This window comes from Hermetia illucens, chromosome 6, assembly GCF_905115235.1.
Source record: "Hermetia illucens chromosome 6, iHerIll2.2.curated.20191125, whole genome shotgun sequence".
In the NCBI taxonomy this organism is placed as follows: domain Eukaryota; kingdom Metazoa; phylum Arthropoda; class Insecta; order Diptera; family Stratiomyidae; genus Hermetia; species Hermetia illucens.
The window spans coordinates 55050140-55073376 of NC_051854.1; the positions used below are offsets into that span (position 1 = coordinate 55050140).

The 23237-nt window shown below is 36.1% G+C and overlaps 1 protein-coding gene across 4 annotated transcripts in view; it reads right to left on the reverse strand.

The window, feature by feature from the left end:
* Positions 1-23237, reverse strand: part of LOC119660343 (neprilysin-2) — a 154434-nt gene that overhangs the window by 36715 nt on the left and 94482 nt on the right. The window contains exon 1 of one of the 4 annotated variants that reach the window (XM_038068829.1): positions 5996-6204. The exons of 1 other annotated variant lie outside the window; for it this stretch is intronic. In XM_038068829.1, the coding sequence (XP_037924757.1) occupies positions 5996-6045 (50 nt within the window). In that variant the 5' untranslated portion in view covers positions 6046-6204. Of the gene's footprint in view, positions 1-90; positions 138-5995; positions 6205-23237 lie in introns of those variants that run through there. 2 more of the 4 variants (XM_038068831.1, XM_038068830.1) reach the window with 2 other exon arrangements.

A 23237-nucleotide genomic window follows, 5' to 3' on the forward strand; every position in this document is an offset into this window, starting at 1 on the left:
AATAATGAAAATTGTGTCTGGCGAGGGAATTTATAAATATAGGAAAGTAGATGAGAGACCGTGAGCCGTAAGTATAATTTCTGTCGTTACTTTAAGTAAATGATTCCAGTTGATAGGGTCATATCCTTAAGTGTGCTCAATGCATTCCTCCAAATGGATCTTAACAAGAATTGAATGTCATAGTTTTTCTCAGGATGCGTTCAATTATATTATAAAATGTAGACTATTCATAGGTATGTTTATGAACATGTACAACTTAAAACCGTATGAGTGTTACTACTGGAGTATAAGCTGGAAAACAAACACCGTGTCGTAATTCGCTTCACTGGATACATAGCCCCGCTCAATAAATCGGCGATGAGCGCAATTATAATCACTTGCACACAAATCTAAATATTGTGTATACGAGTATATCCGGTGGCTCTAGTAATTAACGGAATGTCGCGTAAATTGCGCATACTATTATCCATACCTACATACTTGTCTATCAGAAGGTTTCTTTGAATGCAATTGCAACTCAGAGAAGCCTGTAAACTGAAAACCCAATCATCAGGCCCATCTGTACTAATTACAGTTTATAGCACGCGATTCGTAACTAGCAAATATTCAGGATTGTAATAAGACCACAAAGATACTAATTCCTAGCTTCAGATAGTTGTGTAAATAGTGGGAATCATTGGATCCGCTCAAGAAATGATTCCCCTATTTACGGTGGGGACGGTAGCAAGTTACTTGACCGGATCAAACAGAAAATGAAATGCTTAGTTTTTTTATGTTGTACGTAATTCGTATTTAATTACAAAGTGAGACGCCGTTCGACAGAATGTGAATGAGTACTCATATGGAAGCAGAGATATATAGCAGAAGTTATTATTAACCTGGATTATTAGTGAGTTACGTGTTGAGTTTGTAGATACTTTCGCAATGTATACAATATTCAAACAGTATATGTCAACAATTTTCAAAATAGGGTGAGAGGAGTTACTTGCGAGGATTAGTAGGAGTCTTTGCTATAATTTTAGGTTTGTTATCTATAGTTTCACTTCTAACGCACTAAGGTTTCCCATATAATGGGAGAAAATTAGGCGAGCCCTCTTATTGTATCTTTATTTCTATAAAGTCTTTATTCCGAACCCCGGGAAAATTAAGGGCCTGGGGGCAAGGGGGCAGCCAAATACATACTAGAAATTAGGAGAACCCGCATAATTTTCTCCCTGGATGTAAAAATGTCAGTATCTGCTTTGTAATGTAAGCTTTAGGTCCAGAAGAGATGAAGCTTAAAATATAGAGGGGTAGACCCTTGACATTTTAAAAATTAACCCTCAAACGTGGCATAGTACATCAGAGAAGAGAAAAATTTTTTATTTAATTTAAAATTTTTATTCCATGGCCCTGAGAAACTCTGAGTCTTAATACTGTTGTGAATTATCTTTATCATAGATCTGATAATTTTGAACTTTCCAGGACATATTTTTTTTTCAAAGTTTTGATCCATTCTCGAATGCTCCAGGGTTCAGCGAGCAAATAGTTGGTGTGTGCAATGGTTTTTTTACTTAAGGTCGTGGGTTAACTAAACCCTATATAAATCCTATGCAAAAGCAATCAACAACATTTTAAAATGACGTATGAGAATCGAAATACTAGCGATGTGGCGTACAAGCGGGTTTAAAATCTTAAAAACATCACTTTAAACAAAGTTCAGATTTAAAAAATAATGTCTAATTGGAAAACTATGATCAATTTGATTATGTCCACGGAAGATATAGTGAGTGTAAACACCAAATGTTAACAGAAGAACAGTTAGCCCCTCCCGCCTTAGCGATATTTATTAGTGTTTTGTGTTCACTCCTTAGTGGAGTATAGGTCACAGTCTTTTTGTTACTATTTTTTATTATTTATTTTTTATTTTTCAGTGAGATTGTTCCTCAGTTGCAATATCATCACACTTAACGCTGTGCAAGTGTTAAGTTCATAACAGCGAGATAAACACAGACATCCATGATGACTGCGATTTGAACCCAGAGTAATGAGACTGACGCTCTACAATTTCAACCATCGCGCCGCAAGTGAGATTTCAAGTCAGGGAATTCCCTTCAGCAGTAGGAGGGGAGCGAAAAAAGGAAATGTGACTCCTTTGCCGGTCGATCTCATTGCAAAAAAATACCATAATATAATGCACAACACCGCTCTATCTATCAGTACTCTTCAGCGTCTCTTTGACAATATTGTCCGAAAAAAGCTGCCTTATGTCGGTATACATCATAACGTTGTTGGCAAATCTCATTTGATCCTCCACGAGAAAAAGGAGTGATTGGTAACGTCCACTACCCCATTGTAGAACACACAGCCAGGGAATTGTGGCTTCCCAATCTTGTGCAGGTAAGACTGAAAATCCTCCTCCTTGCTCAGAAGGGGGGTAAGGAAGTAATAAAGTTCGCCTGAGATCAATTGCACAGTCCCTGTTTCCCTCAATTCGTTTTTCGAAAAGTGTAGTCGTATGTTTTCCTTGCTCCCCACCTCTATTGAATTCTCTCCTTTGGGCTTGTAGATGGTCTTGCGTCTCTTAGTAGTGACGGGGATCACTCTTGCGATCACTATCACTGCGGGCTCTGAGAATTGTGCGGTAGGTAGACACCACCTTCAATGCCACGTGTTTGTGCCTGTGTGCTGCTTGTGATAAATCTCCTTGCTAAGGGCATGCGGTCAGGGGTTGCAGGGGAAGACGAAATGTGCGGCCCTGGGGGTAAAAAGGCGCCTACTGCTTGTAGTCGACTTAGTGCTAAAACTCGTGCTGCATACGGGCTAGGCACCGGTAGATTTGCTAATAAGAGAGTGTAATTGGAAGTAGATAAGTCGCATTTTAACAGGGGACGACGAACGCATTGCTGGTTATACCATGCAATGGACCCCTTTTTCCGAATGACCGACGAGTCGGTCGCCCTAGAAACATATCGCGCACCTCCCGAAAAAGCTACGTGCTTCGTGTTTCTCTGTGGGATTCATCGATTCGATTTTGGATATTCACCCCTCCTACTTCGTTTCGCTTTTGACTGTCAATAGTGGTTTTGCGTTGTAACGCTTAAAGTATGGAAGGAATTGAAAAGTATCAGGGAGCACTGAATGAGTCGTTCGAAGCAGAGTTTGTCGTTGAAGACTACGCTAAGTGAGTACTATGTCAGATGACATTTGTTGAAGGGTATTGGCAAGTCATTTATGGAAATTCTAGAGCATCAAAGAATCGAGGTACGATTAGAGGAAGAGACAGTTCATTGGAGGAAAGATAGAGGGAAGCACTCTAAGTTGTTAGCATATAGCCGACAAGGGGATCAACAATAGGGATCTTATATATGGGAAAATGGTACACCAAAGAAAAAAGAAAAAAAAAAGATAACCTATAGGATCGGTTAAAAGAATGAAAACCATATAATCATTTATGGTTAAAATTGAAGAGAAAAAATATCTGAAATATCTTATATATCTTATGATACACAGAGAGAATGACTTTAGAAAATCAATGTAGATAACTTGAACTTCATATCGATAATTTAGATAAAAGGTCAGTTGCCCTTTAGTTATAAGGTGCTCAACCAGTTGTTGATAGATTTATCCTGAATTTCGGAGTAATAGTAGAAGAATTGAATAGAATGATAATTCTCAGCGAGAGTAGTATTGTCTTTTTTATGTACAGGAATAATAATGGTCTTATTTGTTCAGGAAAATGGTTTCTCTGAAGGTTGTTTTCAAAAATGATATCAATGACCAAGTTAACTAAGGAAGAGATGGGAAGTAGACTGGAAGAAGGTACAGTGTGAACGGTGATGTGAGAAAGAAAGATAATACCGTGAAGAGTTATACAAAGAGAAGAAGTAACTGCAAAGTAAAACACAAAATGGTAGTTAGTAGTGGAGCTTCCGAAATTGAAGCGAAGACCCCTCGCCTGTGGAGTAGCCAGAGTTGTAAATTTAATTGCAGGGATGTAACTAGGTACTAGGTCAGATAGTATTAACTTAAAGTGACTGCGATGTAAACCTAGTGCATTGTTGCCAAGTTTATGCACAATATGGGAGTTAAGACTACCAATGTACTTTCGCCAGTTCTCAGACTATTCACAATTTGGAAGAAAAGTCTGAAACTAAGAAAAGCTTCACTAAAGCAAACTGGTAAATTGGGCATGCAGTCCTGAAGTTTACGATTTGTTTCTTTTGGTGACCCTTGAGTGAGTGTGTCTCTTTGCTATCTTCCATCAGTTTACCGCAGGGGAGTGTTGAAGGAGATGAGCCAACCTTGCCTTTAACCTAGTCACAAATTTCAAAACAATGGTAAAAGCTAACCTGGAATTGATTAGTTGAGGAGGCCATTTTTAGCGGAGGACCACTAAAGTGAATAGAAGAAGCGCTTAGGTTTAAGATAGATGAAGTCTGTGTTATCGCTGTGCCGGGACATCCAAGATATTGAAGAACTCCTCCACTCAACAGTTTCAGCTTCGAAAGAATGGTCAATGAAATTGCGCTACTTTCACTACATTTGATATGTGGACGACATAGTTTCTACCCACCAAAGTTGTTTTAAGATTTCAAGGCCCACCAGTTGCAAAATTCATAGGACGTAAGAACAAAATGCGTAACATTTTGATAAATGAGAAGTACCAGGGAATCTGATATTTTTTTTTTATTTCCCGTTTGTGCGAGGCGGGCCGGATTACGAAACAATAATGTTTAGATTCTTGACTACGATAACATGCTGTTTCATTGAGCTTAAACTATGGTAGCTTGTTTGATAAAACCATTGTTGTTAGTTTTGTTAGATAGTAGAATAGTAAAACTTATTTATTTAGTTAAAAATTGCTAATGAGTGAGCAAGATATTTCCAAAATTGCGGCATTATTTAGATTAAACTTATGAAACAAAGTCATCATATAATCAACAGAAACAGGATGAAGATTTTTGCAACTTAATTGTGAGTTCCTTATATTGTCGAAACCATTATTTTAGGTTTCTTTCATTAAAAATAAGCTGATTAAGCTTGATTGATTGAACCTCGAAAAGTATTGAAATGAACATTTATGGAATGCACCAGAAATCTCTAAGTTTTTATTAATAATTTTTATAGTTTTGTGCAGAATCAAACTTTATTAAAATATCCCATTCGAAGCGTATGTTTTTCCTTAGCCCCGATTATATAAAAACGATATCCATTACGCATAAGGTTTGAGGAAAATAAACTCAAAATAGTATAGGAATTTTCACGGCTCATTTGTTGCCGCAAATTTGTCACACAAACGTAAATCTCAACATCATTTCCACGGGTCATATAAATTAATGTTTCGGGTATAATTAGGTTTTCTGAGTAACTGCCTCTCGTTTTTCCCAGACTAGATAATTTCAACTCATAGCTTTATAAATTCACGACATTGTCATCAGTAAATCAAAACTGCCGTCATACAGTTGACACATTTCGCTCCACACATCTCAATATCCAATTTACGTGTGAAGCTTCAGAGCTATTGTAACAGAAATGTCATTCTACAATGAAAAATATGTTTACAAACTAACACTCACCAACTGAAAGGAAGAGCGTGGTACGCCAGAAATGTAAGCCGGAGGAGAAAATAATATTTCTGGAGCATTTAATCTAATAAATCTAAACAATAAATCATACTTCCATTGATCAAAATCTTAGTTTTGAGAACGACGAGGAAAAACGCGAGAAAGAAATGTTTAATTTGATTCTTTTGATGTTATTTTGGAATAAAGTTTTGATTTAAGCTTCTCCTTCATCCTTGCATGATAAATGGGGGAAAGTGGGGCAAATGTGAAATATTAACTCATGAAAAGTGTTTTCGTTCCCGAAGTCATCATATGTGTTTTGTGTAAATAATGATAATGATCATAAATAATTTATTAACGAATTCATTTCAGATAAATAACTTCACCATCGCCCGAAAACGCGGCACATGTATTTTGTTTTCGATTCAAGTCCGATGACATATACTTACGTGTCTAGTAGTTTGTAGCTTATTGTTGGGACCTCATGAACATTGAACATGTCTGGTTCTAATTGCGAGAATAAGCACAGATTATCACTTCTCAACTTTCGGCACGCACTCACAAGTTCGTTATTTTTATCTTGTCCGGTAAGTACGCATCACAACACGGAATTTTTCTTAACGTATTATGGCTGGAATTGAATATTGTACTAGTCTCCAATTTAGTTTCAATTCTGTAGCTAAAGAGTCGGCAAACACTAATGCCTACGTAATTATTTATGTACTGTGATTTAATAAATTAATACTAATTGGAAATATCGCATTTCTTTACTATTTGATGAGATAGAACGAGACAAGTTGCTGGAGTTGTTAGAGAAATGTTTATATACTGGTTGATAAGCAATTGAAAATACAGGTAGAGATTGCTTAAGCTTAAATGAGATAAATCAAGGCGTAATGAACAATATTGCACAAGCATAGAGTAAGGTCGTATCAAAACACAAATAAAGTATGCACTGAAGTTATTAAATAATACGGTTTACAACTTTTTGCCATCATTGTTGTCGAGGGCATCTTATGTCAAGTATCTTGCCCCCAGCAGTCGTGATAGTTCGGATCTTATCCTTTAATCTACGAGTTCAAGGAGTCATTGTACTGTCTTCCGTCTTTTTTGTTGAAAAAAAAACCTGAGACAAAATGTCAATACCACATCGAATTGATTGCCGAGTATGTTCAACGTATATGCACCACGTATATGTACACTATGTATACATGTACCGGAATATTATTATATGAAAGATCAACAAAACCTTTCATACGTGAAGCGCCGAGCTTCCCGGCTTGTATCAATATGTACTCTTACATACGAATTACGATAGATGAAGACTATCCATTCACTTTTGAGGTTTGGTGTGAAACAAAACCTTACTAAATTCGATTCAATGTTTCTCTGTTCGTATGTCTGTCTGTCACATCCGATTTACTTGGAAACGGTTGAAGCTTTTGTCAAGAAATTCGATGAGAGCATGTACTCCGTGTTCCCCATATATTTGAATGAGCTCGATTACTATTTTCTTATTTTTGACATTGGGTGAAAATCGGGGAGGACCCAAAATGTGTACCCCGAAAAGGGAAACAGGTGTCGTTTTCAGAGCCTATCGAACTGAACAATCACAGTGATGCACCTATGAAATATCTAGACCTCAAAATATATCCCATTGCGATATAATATAATAAAGTTAATAATAGTGTATTACTATATTTAAAAATTTGCCTGAAAACTCCCTTTCAGTTCATTCTAGAAGTTCGAAATTTGGCACCAGTAGAAGTGATATAAGACACAAGTTGGAAAGTTCGAATGGAATCCAATTATTACTAACAAAGTTACAGATTGTCAAAGTTTTGTATTCGACGTGAATTCATTGTACTCCAAGACATGTGTGACGTCACCATCATGTAAAGTGAACTCATATCAAAGTGCACTGATTTGAGTAGTAACTCGCTCCGCTCCGATCTTCAATAGACAGTGGACTCATGACCACTCATCCCTAACTGAAACCCGTCCGGGAAAATGGCCAGAAAGTAGAGGAATCTTTGCAAAAACTTTAAACCCTCGTATCTTCGTTAATATTGAGAATTTCGAGAGAGGGAGCTGAATTCATAATCACTTGTATAGACGGGAATTATACCTTTGCGATCGATACCGACCAGCCACAACATGGTAGTGTTCCATCCACGTGAATATAATATATGTATATCTACATTAGTATCAGCAGTATACGACTTTTGTACTTATATATGTACATATGTATGCTTTGGTGCATGTAGTAAAGTGGAAATATTCAGATACGTGCTATCAATTTAGATAGGTATGTGCGTAAATACATATATATGTATACATCGGTAATAGACAATGTTTTTTTAGGATTAGCATAATATTCATGTCTTTAATATGTACATATATCGGGAAGCCTAGAAATACATATATGAAGGCAAATTTTGAATTTGTAGCTATCTTCGAAAAGAAAAACGTGCATAGAAAGTTCCTCACATGAACACAAAATTTTTATGGAATCGTAATCAGCTCGTCATATGACACCCCAACCATTCCGGTTCATTACAAAGTCATAAGACCAAGGTTGACTTTCGTCAACCACGAGAAATGAAAGCTCAATTGAAAAATGACGTCAGGACGGCCGCAATTAAGTGCAGCTTCGCACAAGGTCCCCTCGATATGTGCCTACATGCCGCTATCCTAGCTACTTACGAAATGTAGGCGGGGTTTTCGACTAATCTGTTTCTCATGGCTATGTAGGCGGGGTTTTCGAAACATCCGCCCTTTTAAGCTATTTCAAAAAAATTTTCTTCGGTTACCTGATGCTAATCACGTTACCCAAGTATGCAACTTCCTTTAATGGTAACTTTCCTTTTCCAAATGATGAAACTGAGGTTAACGTGCTACACACAAGGGACCAATTTGCTGAAAAGTCGCAAATACGAATCGACGGTTCATGTAATGAGTAGCAGGTTGTTCTAGTATACAAGTGCATCCGTCACTGCATGATCTGACGTACATTACAGAACTCAAAATATCGATGTGATCAGAAATGATAGAGCGGCTGCCTTAGAACTGTGAAACTTGATTTAATCTTCCATATTTTATTGTGCAGTATCTGTTAGAAATATCTTTCAGATTTAAGTTCATGATCTACGAGAGGTAAGACTTCATTGGACGCTATACGATTGAGAATTGTGGTGAAGTACTCTCTCCAATTCTTCAGCTGGCCATCATTATGGATTGGACCGTTAATAACCCTCACAGGACTATCTGCGGTGTACGGTGGCGAAATCATTGCTATTTGCGGCAGCTTCAGTCTCCCGTACAATGGTGGAATTCATTTAGTCGCAGCACACGCTGCTCTGCAGTGTTTTACGCTAACTCCTGTTCGCTCGATTGACAGAGCTCGCAGTTTCTTGCGTTTATCGATCCTACGCGACGATTCCGTAGTCAGTCTAGTTTTCTAGCGTCTTATTGGGACGTGATCGGCAACTTGACAAGTGCCGCAGATAGAGGTACTTTGACGATGGCTTACAGAAAACATTCCCTCCCATATATCGAAAATCTCTTTTAGTGCTATAGTGTACTGTACAATTGCAACACTCCCTACCCTGTCAGAAATTCGACAACGGATCAGAAGAACAGAGTGCACCTTACGGTAGCTGTCGTAAATAGTCTGACACTAGATTCGTATCTACTGCTGCTAGCCTTATCACAGTTCAAAAACGCAGTACTGCAAAGAGTCCTACCATCTCATTTCACTTAGTCCAACTAACGTTGACGTAATTCTCGATCGAACATTCATCGCAGTTAAGTTCGGATTTCGCCATTAAGTAACGAACGGTATAAGTGGGAGAAATTACGTATCGAATTCAGGACAAATGAAGGCACAAAGTATTAACTAATACCATTTTTCATGATCCGATGGAATCGAATTGGTCCCTCATTATTCCGTTACTAAGCCAAAACTTTTATCTTGGTGCTGCTTCCCTCACACTTTTTTGCACCTTCTGTTTGTTTAATAGACAATTTTGAGAGCGCCGGAGATTGACATCATTTGAACACACAACAGCGATCAAGGCTCAAGTTTACTATTGGCAGTTACAATAACGTGTTAATCAAGGCTTCAACAGCCCTAGTAAACCGAGACACCTGCCACTACTCAGAAGTTTTTCTATGCTGGGATTAATTGGATCATGGCACTGAGTGTCATATAAGGGTTGCAGAGCGTCTGTCTTTGTCAATCGCCTATACGGTACAATCTGCGAAAAACTCCTCATGCTTGGATACTCATAAATTGAAACGCAGTTTCTGTTAATCCTTGGAAGGATTTTCCCAGTTAGTGGGACCGTTGAAAATCCGAGGGCACCCGAGTGTTGTGGAGAAAAATGGTGAGTTCCTAGAGATAGAATTGTTCCCGCATCAACACTGCTAAATCCACCAAAAATATAGCGCTATTGTTCTGTCTGTTCTGCTATCTAGAACATGGTTATCACTTTTGCTTGCAGGCTCTAAGCAAAGTTTTTCCAAGAAAGCTCAGCTAATCAACTTCTTTGAACAATGAGCAACATTAATCTATCGTCGCTATATTAATAGTATAGGATAGTAGGATAATAAGATTTCCAACAACCTTTCTAAATCTAATCTAAATGCCTCAATTTTATGATTCTAGGATAAACTGAAGGGGGTGAGTTGGAGGCGGTACCGTAAATTTACTGAATATAGTAACGTACTATCTTTATTTGAGCTGATATCAAGATGGAGGGCATTTTGAAGTGTAGACTTCACTTTCATGGTAATTTTTTCAGATTTTTCGGTTGTGTATTTTCTGAGAATGGCCTCTTAAAACAAGTGGCTATTTTCTAATCCCCATAGTCGCTCCTTTTTCAACTTGACGTCACCTAACTACTTCGGATCGTACTAATCGAGACCTTTCATTAGAGATCCCACAAGGCTATATTGGGGCGAATTTTTCCATGTATGGGGATTTAGTTTCCCAAAGAACCGCCTAAGGGATAATTTAGAAATTTACGAGTAATATAGCAGAAAAGTACATTGATCTCTTCAACAGAAATTATATCTGGGGTAACACTAAGAACTATGCTAATAATTTTCGTAAGTAAGATAATTGCATTGCATTCAAACAGATTCGATCAAGTAATAATTCCGTCCGTCTATCCACTCAAATTTCTAAATTATACACGTTACGGTCCACTGTTTATGATTCTGAGCGCTCATGTTAATTGCATTATCATTGATCTCAAATTGTTGGTCAATTCTTTTCGTGAATTAGACCGCAACTGAAACCACGACCCTCAAATTATTCCATGCTTGGTGTTTTGTTAACTTTAATCATTGTTATCTGTCGCGTACCGCAGGTAGTTGCAGCTCTATTTCTTTGATTCTATCAAATTAAGTCTCCGTTTTTTGCATGCAATATGCAAGCAGAAATAGGTTCAACCTTGTAATAATAAGCAATTTTAGTTATATGGTAGAACAAAGTAGGTAAATTGATTTTGCTTGATTACTTTTTAGCTTTGATTGTATGTAATGTCATGAATTGAACTTTTGCTTATTTTTAAAAATACTACGATGTTTTTTTTTTAAATTTTCCTACGAAAATTCAATAAAAAGACACAATATTTTTTTAAAATTGTAACGTGTACTATGAAATGAAATTTAGATTTAGATCATGACTACTAGGGAAGTCAAGTTGTGAAATAGCTTCAAAATTCGGATAATGGCGAGCCCGTACGTTGATTAAATCTAAGAGCTGTTTAATAGAGTTGTCTACATGCTATATCATCCGAACTAGGTGTTAATAACAGCGGATAACTCACAGCACAAACGCGAGAAGATAGGATTACAAAGAGTAGAATAGGCAGGAATTGGAAGATCTTTCAGATTGGAGTATTTTATAGTTCGCTATGTACATAACTTTATATCAAGAAATTATAGGTATGTAGGTAATAGGAAAACTGTAGAAAATTGAAGGGAATTTTATCGATGAAAACTTAACAACAAATTACATGTTTCAAACCTATCAATGAAGAAATATGCAATTTCCTGGAGTTTTTCGACGATAATTTTATTTTCTTCTGTATAAAATTCATAACGATTTGCCTTAAAATAATATTATACTCGTAATTGGTGGATTTGAACCTAAGGTTTGAATGGGAAGACCATAGAGAAACAAAAGGAGAATAGAGTATCAGACGAAAGACACATTATTCACTTAGCTAAATTAAGAATGTGGTTGTAAGGTCAATCTGCTTTCCATATTTCCGAATTTAAATGGTGGCTAAAAAATAAACAAGTCGGGAAATCGAAAGTGGAAAGCTTCAGGTATGAAAGGTGTTGTGTATTTCTTATATAAGAATATTTTTTCCATTTGTAAATAAATCGTTATGTTTACCAGGCTTTAGTAGGATACAGACATTCAAAATTTTAGAATGCAATAAATTTGCACAGACAAGTTTGACCCATTATAACTTTATTAGTGTGCAATTTCCACCAAACTTAGTAGTACCACGCTCTACAGTATACCCTATATTATAATAGGTATTAAAATGGGAACGGGAGGTATGTAGTTAACTTTTATATAGTTTTCGATTCAGTGTAAATTAGATAAAATATAGATGTCTAAAGTAAACCTTCAAAAACGCGTTTTTCGGGTGTCCAATAATTTAAAAAAAAACTCGCAGACACTTGTCATGTACTGTCAAAGTTGGATGTTATTAAATATTCGTAAATAAAATTATTATTATTCAGTTAAAGAAAAACAAGTTGGAAACTGGAAGTTCGGTTTCAGGAATGAAAGATTTTGTGGTTGTGTGTCAGTATATTTGGGTACACGATGATTCAGCTCGTAATGTATATAATTTGAATATACTCGATATTGAATTCAATGTAGTACTGACATTTTATCCACTAGAGAGTAGTAATTTGACCCGAAAGAGGCAACTTGGACATACTATAACATTGCTAATAATGGTAGGATTTCCATCAAACTTCCCAGTATAATGCTTCATATTAAAGTCTACATTATTGCAAGAGAATAGGATGAATTTAAGGAGGGTCGACAATAAATTTTAAAAATATAATTAATTTTATTTGAGAGATATTGCATCGGAGAGTATTTTAGGATGTAAATATCACATGCATGGGTTACCATAATTTTTTTCAGTTTCGGTTGGATAGTTGCTGAAAATGGGTCCATGAAGTAATTGATCTCTTTAGGAGCTTTACACATCTCCCATTTGCAACCAATGTCAAAACTGACAACTCGAAAACCGCCGATCAAGACTTTTCATTTGATATTTTCCACTCCCTTTTACGTGTATGGGGGGACCCCTCCCTTAATTCGCCGCATGTATTGGGGTTCATAGTTCCGGCCTTTCTAACAAAATTTCGTAACAATAGGTTTGACAGTTTCTGAGAAAAATGCGTGTAACAGACACACAAGTGTACAGGCAATGGACTGATTTTAATAAGGTTGTGCTCTCCACAAAACTTAAACAAATCGGGAAACCGGAAGCTAGACGCTTCAGGTATGAAAGGTTTTGTGTATTTCTTTTATAAAGAGATTTGAGTATGCATTTGCCCCATTAGCATGTAGCACTTAAAATATGTATATATTATGTGAAAATAGTCACTTGCAAGTGATATTGACATTCACAGTCTTGAATTTGCAGAGGAGCGACAGATTTGACCTAGTATAACTTTGTTAGTAATAGTGTGATTTTCACCAAATTTGGCAGGATTATGCTCTATACTATAGCCTACATTGCTGAGAAATTTTGTGATTCTAGGGTGAACCTAAGGGGGGTTTTCCTGTCAATTACTAAAAATTATAGTAATGTACTATTATTAATTTTATTGGAACAGGTATCGGTATGGAAGGTATTTCGGAGCCTAGGCACTATATAGTGGCAGCTCCCTGATTTTTTTCAGATTTTTCGGTTGATTAGTTCCTGAGAATGGCTTTTGAATCTACTTTTGATTGTTTGGATAGGAGTGGAAGCTACTCCAAGTATTGTTTTTTTGTTATCAAAGGGACAAAGAAAGGTTGCGCTAATCCATTTACGAACCGCTTAGTTCGAATTTTACATCTGGTTATATCTATAATATAGGCTGAATCGATCATTTTAAAATTTGTCACATATCCAAAGGACATTCTGGTGAGTGCCTCCTTTTTACCTGCGACAGGTGGTTCGCTCGCAATATACAATACGTACCAAATTAAAAAATAGTTATATGTTCCTGTCATTGATAGCGCTAAGCCTGATACCAATAATGATTCCTAAATATTATTTTTATAGTATAAATTTTTCGTTCTTTTTGATTGCAAATATTGCTGATAATACCTAGAAATTTACAGGTTTCACAAGGCCAGAATTGTATAAACTTATGGAGAAGTGTAATGGAAAAGTGTTTCGCGAAAAGCGCGAAAATCGCGTTGTTGCAAGATAAACTTGAGAATATTACTCCATGCTCTAATGATAAAAAGTATTTTCAATAGACTTCGACTTGGACCAAGTTTTGTCATGTCCAACAATAAGTTTGAAGAACTGTCTCAAAAATCTAAGTAATTTCTAACGGAAGCACTATTGATGCTGAAAAATTTTACGTCTTCAGTTACGAAGCAGCCAAAAATATGTATACAAAATTGTATGAATGACACCTTATATCACGCTCATTATAAGCACTTCAGGCAATCATAACTGACTGCAATACTCGTATGAATATTTTTTACAGATTACTGTTGACTTCGGATCCTTATTTAAGCTCAATTAGACCAAAAGTAAATAGAAAGATGCAGGGTACATCGATATAATGAAAATTAAATCGGTGTTTGCTATCAAAGGTCACACCTAGGTCCTCATAAGAGGCACTCTCGATTAACAGATGAACATCAAGATAATGAACGGGAAAGGTTCTTAGTGAATAGCAGAAAGAGTAGGATTTCTTTACATTAAGTGGCAACTTGTTACAAACGCACCACCAAGATAATGAGTCAATGGTTGACTGAAGGTTGTCCTAATCAGTAGGCAAACCGATAACAGAAAACAATTTTAAATCGCATGCATATAAAAGGCTAGGACAGGTAAATAAGGAAGGAAGATCATTCACGAAAAATTAAAATAAAAATGAACCGAGGACGGACCCTTGGGGCATTCCCGATGAGGGGAAAATGAAGGAGAGATGCAAGTATTAAAGAAGACATGATTTAGTCTATTATCCAAGTGAGATTTTAACCAGGGGAGAATACTTGCTGGAAAAGTATACGATCAAAGTTTGACCGACCGTGTTGAAAACCGCAACATGGTTTTCAACACAATAAGGTAACGAAAACGCAGTCTTTTATGTATATAAAGGATAGATATAGACCGCTAATTGTTGGCCTTTGTATTGTCGTCTTTTCGTGTAAGAACTACTTTCTACATATCCGGAAAAATACCTTCGGGAAAACGCTTGTCATAAATGTTTACATTTTTTAGAAAGGAATTCGAAATACCATCAGAAAAGTTTGAATTCTCGTTACTAAAGTTATAAACTTTGTCTTATATCGACATTACCGCAACGTTGGAATCTCAGATGAGCTTTGTGTATCTCACGAGAGCTATTACAGTCGGTATCGTAAGTTTTTATTATTTCAATTAATTAATCGTTGGAAACACGGCATAATTTCACTCAGATATTACAGTCTTCTACGGTGTACTAGACAGGAAAGTCACGCAGACTAGGAAAAAAGAGGAGAACGAAACAGGGAAGATTTTTTTTAAAAAAGTTGTGAAATACTAAAGCCTGGTCGCATGATAAATTTTCTAACGCACCACTACAGTCAACTGCTTTTTTAAGGTAAGGTGGAAAAAAAATGAATCGACTGTCAGGAATTTTCATCAATACCAAATCGAGAATGTGGTTCCACAAGGAAATTAGATATATGATATTATAAACGAGGCACTTTTTCCGAGAGAAATTTGGGCAGTGAGCGACTTATACAGACCATAGAAATGAGGTAACCTGAAATGTTACAACGTTCAATTTCATCTTCCTCCGCTCTGACAAATTCAATTCAATTGAATTTTTTTTTAAGGATATTTTGTAAATTCTTGTCCTACGGGAATCTTCACCGAGGGATTTAATGAAATTCGCACTAAAATTTTCAGTCTTATTGTTTTTATAATTCCACTTGTTAGCACTGATGAAGGGAACAAGTGGTTCCCCAAATATCGGTATTTGCAAAATAAAATTCTCCACTAGCGAATAGAAAAAACAAGTTTTATTATTTCAAGAGAAGAAGAAAAATGGATAGAAGATATTACTGACCATCATCAAAAGTGAAATAAGATCTTTCATTCGTCTAAATACGCAATGAAACCTCGACTCCTTAGAACTGATTCAATGCTAGTTGAAACGATATTACCAATCACTTTTTAATTTTGAAAAGGATTTCTGTTTGCAGAATTTACATTGTTGTGAAATGTGGAAGATGTCCTTTCAGCAGTTTACTGATGAATCATTTGCTGCAAATTTTAGTATGTTTGATACCGTCATCAGTAGACATCACTACCAGTGACAACAACAAACTTGTAAAAATATAGGTATAAAACGCAAAATGTTATCAGAACGATTGTATTATACAATGTACTCCAGAGGTGAATGTTTACGTTACGTGATGATCCACTTTGAATTTCCTTATCAAAATAAACCACAACAAATTGACAATTACCATAAGACTTTAAAAGTGGCTATCGTGTCAGACCACGTTAATTACTCAGTTTCTGCGTACGACGTCCATATGGCTTAGCCAACTATATTATACAACAAGTTGTTGATTAATACAAGTATAAACGCCACAGTAATTAAAATCTAGCCGCAAAAAAATCACATTGAATTTAAAATTGTTGCATCAACTTTAATGTAGATGGTTAGTTGCTTGGCTTGAACTGACACAACAAAATTTTATTTTTGGAGTGTAAATACCCCAGTAGTTTTTGAATGGTTGAACTTGAGGGTATGAGTTGAATATTGGATTAAAGGCAAGACTGGCCGATGGGTGCTGGCTACATACATTACAGAAGGATATGGTCCCCCCCTTACATGTAAAAAGGGGGTGTAATTTTTTTTTCAATCAAATATAGTCATCAAATGAAAGTTTACATTTAGTACTTTCCCAAGTCGGTCTTAGTTTTGACATTTGTTGGAAAGTGGGGGTAAGTGATCATTTCTTTAACGGACCCCCGGACGGTGAATAAGTGTGCTTTAGCGAGTACTAAAACTGTTTCCCGCAGCGAGGCGTGGTGCTGTTGATGCCGCTGCCTCTGCCCCCATCGACCCTTGGTCATTAGTTTCTGCAATGACCTCAAGACGATCACGTTCCCTGATGAGACCCGAGATTGTGTCGCTGCCAGTAATAAAGTGGTACTGGTTTCCAACCCACTACACAGTCACGTGCGTCCATTGCGGGAAACGCTCAACGAATCTCTAGTGAAACAATCGCTGCCACAGATAGTGGCGAAACCATGCACCTACTCATCGATTTCCATTTTATACCTAACTGCCAGGTCGTCAGTGCGTAACCTTCAAGACTCTGAATTCTATCATCATTTTTTTATTGGGTAAAAGTTGAATTTTTTTGTCCAAATGAGGAAGGCGTGTATGGCATCTCCGGTTAAAAAATGTTAATGCCTGACTTGAACTTGAAAACTTGAAAATTTACGGTTTTCCAAAAAGGGTATATTTTCGCGTAATTATGGGATTATTAATAATAATGTGGTCGCAACAATCCAATTGGATCTAGGCCTTCAAGCTTTCTAAAAAACTTCATTCACGGTAGGACACACTAGGAGGTAATGTGATCAGCTCGCTCGTCATTATTATCCTGATTTGACCCAGGTATTCATTCATAGGTGAGACGAGTCGTATTCGACTAACAGTCACGATACACATTTTTCTGACACCAGTGGTTTTATAACTGTGACTTTCTATTGCGACAATTTAGCACTCTAACTACTAAGCCCTCTGAATGTTAATAGGCTTATAGGCCAGGGGAACTCGCACCCTTCCTCCGCCACCCACTCCTGTAAGCCCGCCTTCCAAAAGGCCTGGCTTAGTGTAAAAAAAAAATATTTAAAACAAACGCTTTTCTTTGCTTCAGTTTCCCCATTATAGGACTACAAAACAACGACTAAATTGTAGAATTACATGCTCCAAAAACTAGGGGTCACCTTCATTACAAATAATTCAGAAGTAATATTCATATCAGCACTCGAAACTTGCTAGTTTTACTCATCCGTCAACCGCTCAATAATTAGTGAAATGATCAATCTATGCACATGAGTTCTTTATATAATCGTCGAACGAAAAAAATCGATAAATTATCTTATCCTAAATGAAGCTTATATTTAAACAAAATCCAACAATGAATGAATTTAATGACTGGAACACATTTGGTTCTTGCCAGCTCAATAATTTATCATTAACGCTTTTGAGGAAATACATGGCTCAATATAAAAATAATGCAAATTCTGTGCCTATGTAGTTATTATCGAATAGAAGGCAAGGCTGTTTGCCATGACCTTTTTGGCATTTTTCAGTATTATCTATATTTGTTGTTCCGTTCTCGTTTCTAGTTTGGAGATTATTCACTGCTTGGGTGGTGCTCAAACAAGCATATCATTTGATGATAGTTCTTTATCTGATTTTACACGACCTTTTGATTTAATTTTAACAGAAGGAAAAATTGCTTTCCAATGTAAATTTGATAAAAACAAATTTCGTTCAATTTGGCGTAGTGCAATAACCGCAAATTCGTTCTCAAGAATTTTTTTGTAATTTTTTTAAACATTAGCAAACAGATGAGGAGATGTTGAATTTGGTTTATGATATCTAATTTTATAAGCTGCCTAACAGCATTACTGAGTAGAAATAGAAATTTTGTTTCTCTTGACTTAACAAAGGGACCGTTTTTATATATTTATTAAAATATTATAAACGTGACAGTTGAATTTAATGTTCACCATTTCAAAAAAAGAATAGCATTTTCAAATTTTCCGCTGATAACTAATCTACATTCATCTAATTTTCCACAATTTTTTTTTTTAATATTTCAAAACTAGATACTTGATTTTAACTATTTCATAGAGGCATGAATCACTGATAGAAGAAACCACTTCATAATTTTAAACTCAGAGTTAATAGAAAGATTTAAAATAGTGTAGCAACTTTTAGTGGCCACTTGAACCTAATTCAATTCGTTAGACAAAAAACTCAAACACGTTTCTCTACTGCAACTACCAGAAGAATAAATCATTGTTTACGGATAATAAAAAAACATCTGAGAATTAACTCAAAGGTGTACAAAATACAATAGTATTCGTAACTATTCAAAGGTTGCTGCTGTTTTCAATTAAAATTTTTGACTCAGAATCACACTACGCGAGTATTGTAATTTATCTGAAAGCTTAATTAACCACTGCATTTTCAATAACATCCAAAAAAGATTCGATAAGTGATTGGCAATCTGTCCGTCCCATCTCATCTTGGAAACAATAGTTAAGCACAGGAATTTAAGTTAAGTCACTACAAAAAAAACACATTTTACCCGTATAGAGACTAGAAAAGTTATTAAGATTTATTATTTGTTTATGTTTCACAAGAATCAAATGCCACTACTGTTTAGCTTTATTTTACTTTGCAAAGTATTTTGTTATAAAACCCAATCTGATTCTACGAAGCTTTTGCATTACTGAGCTCAAAACGCAATGCTTTGATTATCGCATATACTTTGATACATACATAGTGAGTTTTTTGGTAAACAGTCGCCTATAAAGTGGTATTTTGCGATAAAAGTATTCACTTGTATGTATACACAATTTTATTAAAGATGCCGAGTTTAAGGGATCTCTCTGAGCTGATAGAAAATTAATTTAATATAAATATAAGAAAAGTGAATTGAAGTTTCATCCGGAACAGATAGAATTTTTCAGATACTGCGTCATCTCTGGCTTGGGACGAGAGTGGCCACAAGTGGCAGGTAGATTATGGATGCTTTGTTTTTATTAATTCACCAACAAAATATGAATTGGAATTATATTCAACAAAAACAGCTGAGATTCAAGACTTAGCTGACGAAGTCATTTTTAAAGTTTTGTTTGCGAAACAAAACCTTTTTAATATCGGCTCAATATCTGTCTGTTCGTCTGTCCATCTGTCCGTCTGCCTGTCGGTCTGTCATACGCACTTTTCTCAGAAGCGGCTGTACCGGTTGACAATAAATTAATCGGGGAAGGTAGGAACTGTGATCCCCCACATATGTAGTCACATCTCTTTCTACATTAAGTTTAAGGTGAGCTCCTCATAAATATTAATATTACATTAAAGTAAGTAGTTTGACATGCTGAATATACATATAAATCAGATAGTACTGCTCTCAAATATACTTACATAAGAAAGAAATAAAACTTGTCATACCTGATGAGGAAGCCCTGTTCTCAATTAATAATTTCAGTGGCGACAACTTTGTCAATTAACACCGATAATTTCTTAAGGCGCTACGTTCGCATAATCAAGCAAGCAAGAAAGGTAATTGGTCTTGTTTTAAGGGGGCTTTCTTGTGTGACCGTTCCGAGAAAAGTCTTTACTAAGTTACAGCAAATAGAATATCACGAAGCCTTTCTGACGTGTATATAAAACAAAATACGATTTTCTCAAAACCACTTTTTTCAACAGGTGGGAAATATAACTAAAATTTTGTTTAACCGATCCGGCTGACATTTTTACACAATATTCTACACATTCGTAGTTCTGGTCCGAACCACGATTATGTATTAATAATTTTTTATTTTTATTCTGCATTTTTAATTAAAAATTGACCCGATCTTCCATGATTTTGCTTTACAACTGCGCCAACTGCAATTATAATTTTACCTTACTAAATAAGTAAGGTAAAATTATAATCGCAGTTCAAACGATTGCCTCTATACAGAATAAGAAAAAGTTTGAATTTTTGGTTTTAGATTACTAAAAATCGAGGTGTGCTTCCCATCGATAACGAACCTGTATTAGATGAGCCCAAATTCGCCAATTGAAAATTTTGTATCATAATTCAAGACTCCAATAATAACATATAAAAATATAGAAAAAAATTAATTTATTTTTATCGTCAAAAAAATCTTGAAAACGGTTGAAATATTGAGCGTCACATAGAAAAAGCCCTTTAACCTTTTAATGGAGCTGAAAGCGGTAAGTCTATCGAATAATTGGAGAACATTTTATCTTCATTAAGCCGGCTTCATAGCAAACACTCAAACTTCTAATAATAGCATTATGACATCCCCACTTTGGAATTGAAAGTGAAATCTGTCGAAATTTGAAAATCATATAATTGAACCAGACACAAATAAGATGAGAGTAAAGCGACTATTGATGTATTATATGTATTTAGTCTTACATGACTTCACTACTTCTACCGTTTATGCGAACCTATATTACCTTTGAAATGATTCTGAATATTTCTGGAATTTCCACATGATTTTATTCAATAAGAGGTCTTGATTAGTACTTTTCGACGCCAGTCCTAGTTTCGCGTGGGGTCGAAAGTGATCGTTTCTTTAATCGACCAATCTTCAGAAACTATCCAACCGAAAGATCTGAAAAAAATCATGGAGCTGCCTCTATATGGTGTCCAGGTCTCAAAATACTCTCCGTATTGATATCTACTCAAATTAGCTTAATAACAGAATATTACTATATTTTTGGGAAAATTAACTTGAAACCTCCCTTAAGTTTATATAATTAGTAGTAATATAGATTGTTGTATGAAGCATCGCATCTGCATTTTGATAAAAATCGTACTATTACTAATAAAGTTACAGTAGCTCAAAGTTGTATTTCCCGTGTAAATTTACTACAACTCCAAATACTAAATATCAATATCACATTAAAGTGAGTGGTTTGATTAACCAATTGTATGTTAGAAACGTCTACATCCAGATCGATGCGGCGAAAATCGTTTTATGTTCCTCAAAAAACCAACCAGGCCCGCACATAGAATTCCTGCGCATGTACTAAAATGTATGCAATGTTGGTTGATGCGCAGAAATTCGCTAAGTAGGAGGATTTAAACTACTGTTTCCAAGGAGAAAATTTTATATCCATTTATCAAGTTGTTTCATACCATATGGCGGATTTCAAAAGGTTAAGAAAAACTCGATTATTTTCGATCGAAATGTGTTTATTCCTCAAAATATTCACCGTGTTGGCAAATCTAAAATTCCTTTTTAAAACCTTTGCTTCAACAATTTTTCAAAGGACGAAATTACAGCGTATTGGTTGGAGTAGCATTTTTCATGGAAATAGTTCCCCAGGCTCCGGAAAAGATGATAGTCTGTTGGTGAAAGTTCTGGAGGAAAGGGGGGGAACTCCTGTAGCTTTTACAAGGTCAAACGGGATACGTGCGTTATTGTGTAACACAATTGGTCCATGTCCAGGACTCCGTAATTATCGTTTCGCCGGAATTCAGGAAAGGCTAGTAAATGACGTCTTCAGAAATCCATCAAACAATCACCATGGCCTTCATAGGGTGCAGTTCCGCTCTTGCTTGGTGCCCGGGAGCTTCTCCGCGATCCAACCACTGTCCTGAATGTTCTCTATTATCGCACAGAATCCATTTTTCAGCACAAGTTAAAGTTCTCTTCCTTCTTATGTCGCATGTTAATTTATGTGGAACCCATCGATTGAGTTTTCTCACTTTTCCAATTTCTTTGAGGTGGCAACTAAAGGTTTTATACATTGAAGGTCTTAGCAAGGCATTGTCAAATTATCGATGTATTCCGCTCAATTTCTGCTCGCAGTTGTTCCTCATCAGCACTGCCACCTTCCTGACCACGTGATTCATTGCCCAAGCCAAAATTGCTATCTGGGAAATTGACAAACTATCGTTGCACTTTGCGTCTGTTGCAGGTATCTGGTTCCAGAACTGTATTTTGTTCTATTTTAAACAAAAACAGGTAAAGGACCCGAATATATCTTGTTGTATACATATCCATAAGAGCGAAAAGGATCATCATCATCAACGGCGCAACAACCAGTATCCGGTCTAGGTCTGCCTTAATAAGGAACTCCAGACATCCCGGTTTTGTGCCGAGGTCCTGGCGTCCTGGCATACGCCATCGCTCCATCTTAGGCAGGGTCTGCCTCGTCTTCTTTTTCTACCATAGATATTGCACTTATAGACTTTCCGGGTGGGATCAGCGAAAAGGATGGATATAGTAAACCGCACAGGTAATAAATTAGACAGTAAAAGAAAGGTATTCACCTCTATTTGCAAACATGAAACTTATTTTGAATTTTACCAAACACGCCTGTTCACCTTGGAAGCACTTTCAAGACTGACAGGAAATCCCACATTTGTTATGAAACTACTTGATATTTTATTATTTATTACCTTTCCGAAATAACCAATCAATGGACCCCCGATTATGTTAAGAGATGGTACGGAGCCGCGACTATAGACCCTCAGGCATTTCATTTGGCCCGTTGTAGTTAAAATCACTTATTCAACAGTCTCCTGCCTATGAAATTCGCAGATTTTTGCGGATCTGAGAATGTTTTCTAGAGGTCAAGAGTACACTGATTTTTCGCTAAAGAAAATCTTGGCAAGATATCTTATTTTAAGGTCTGACGAGG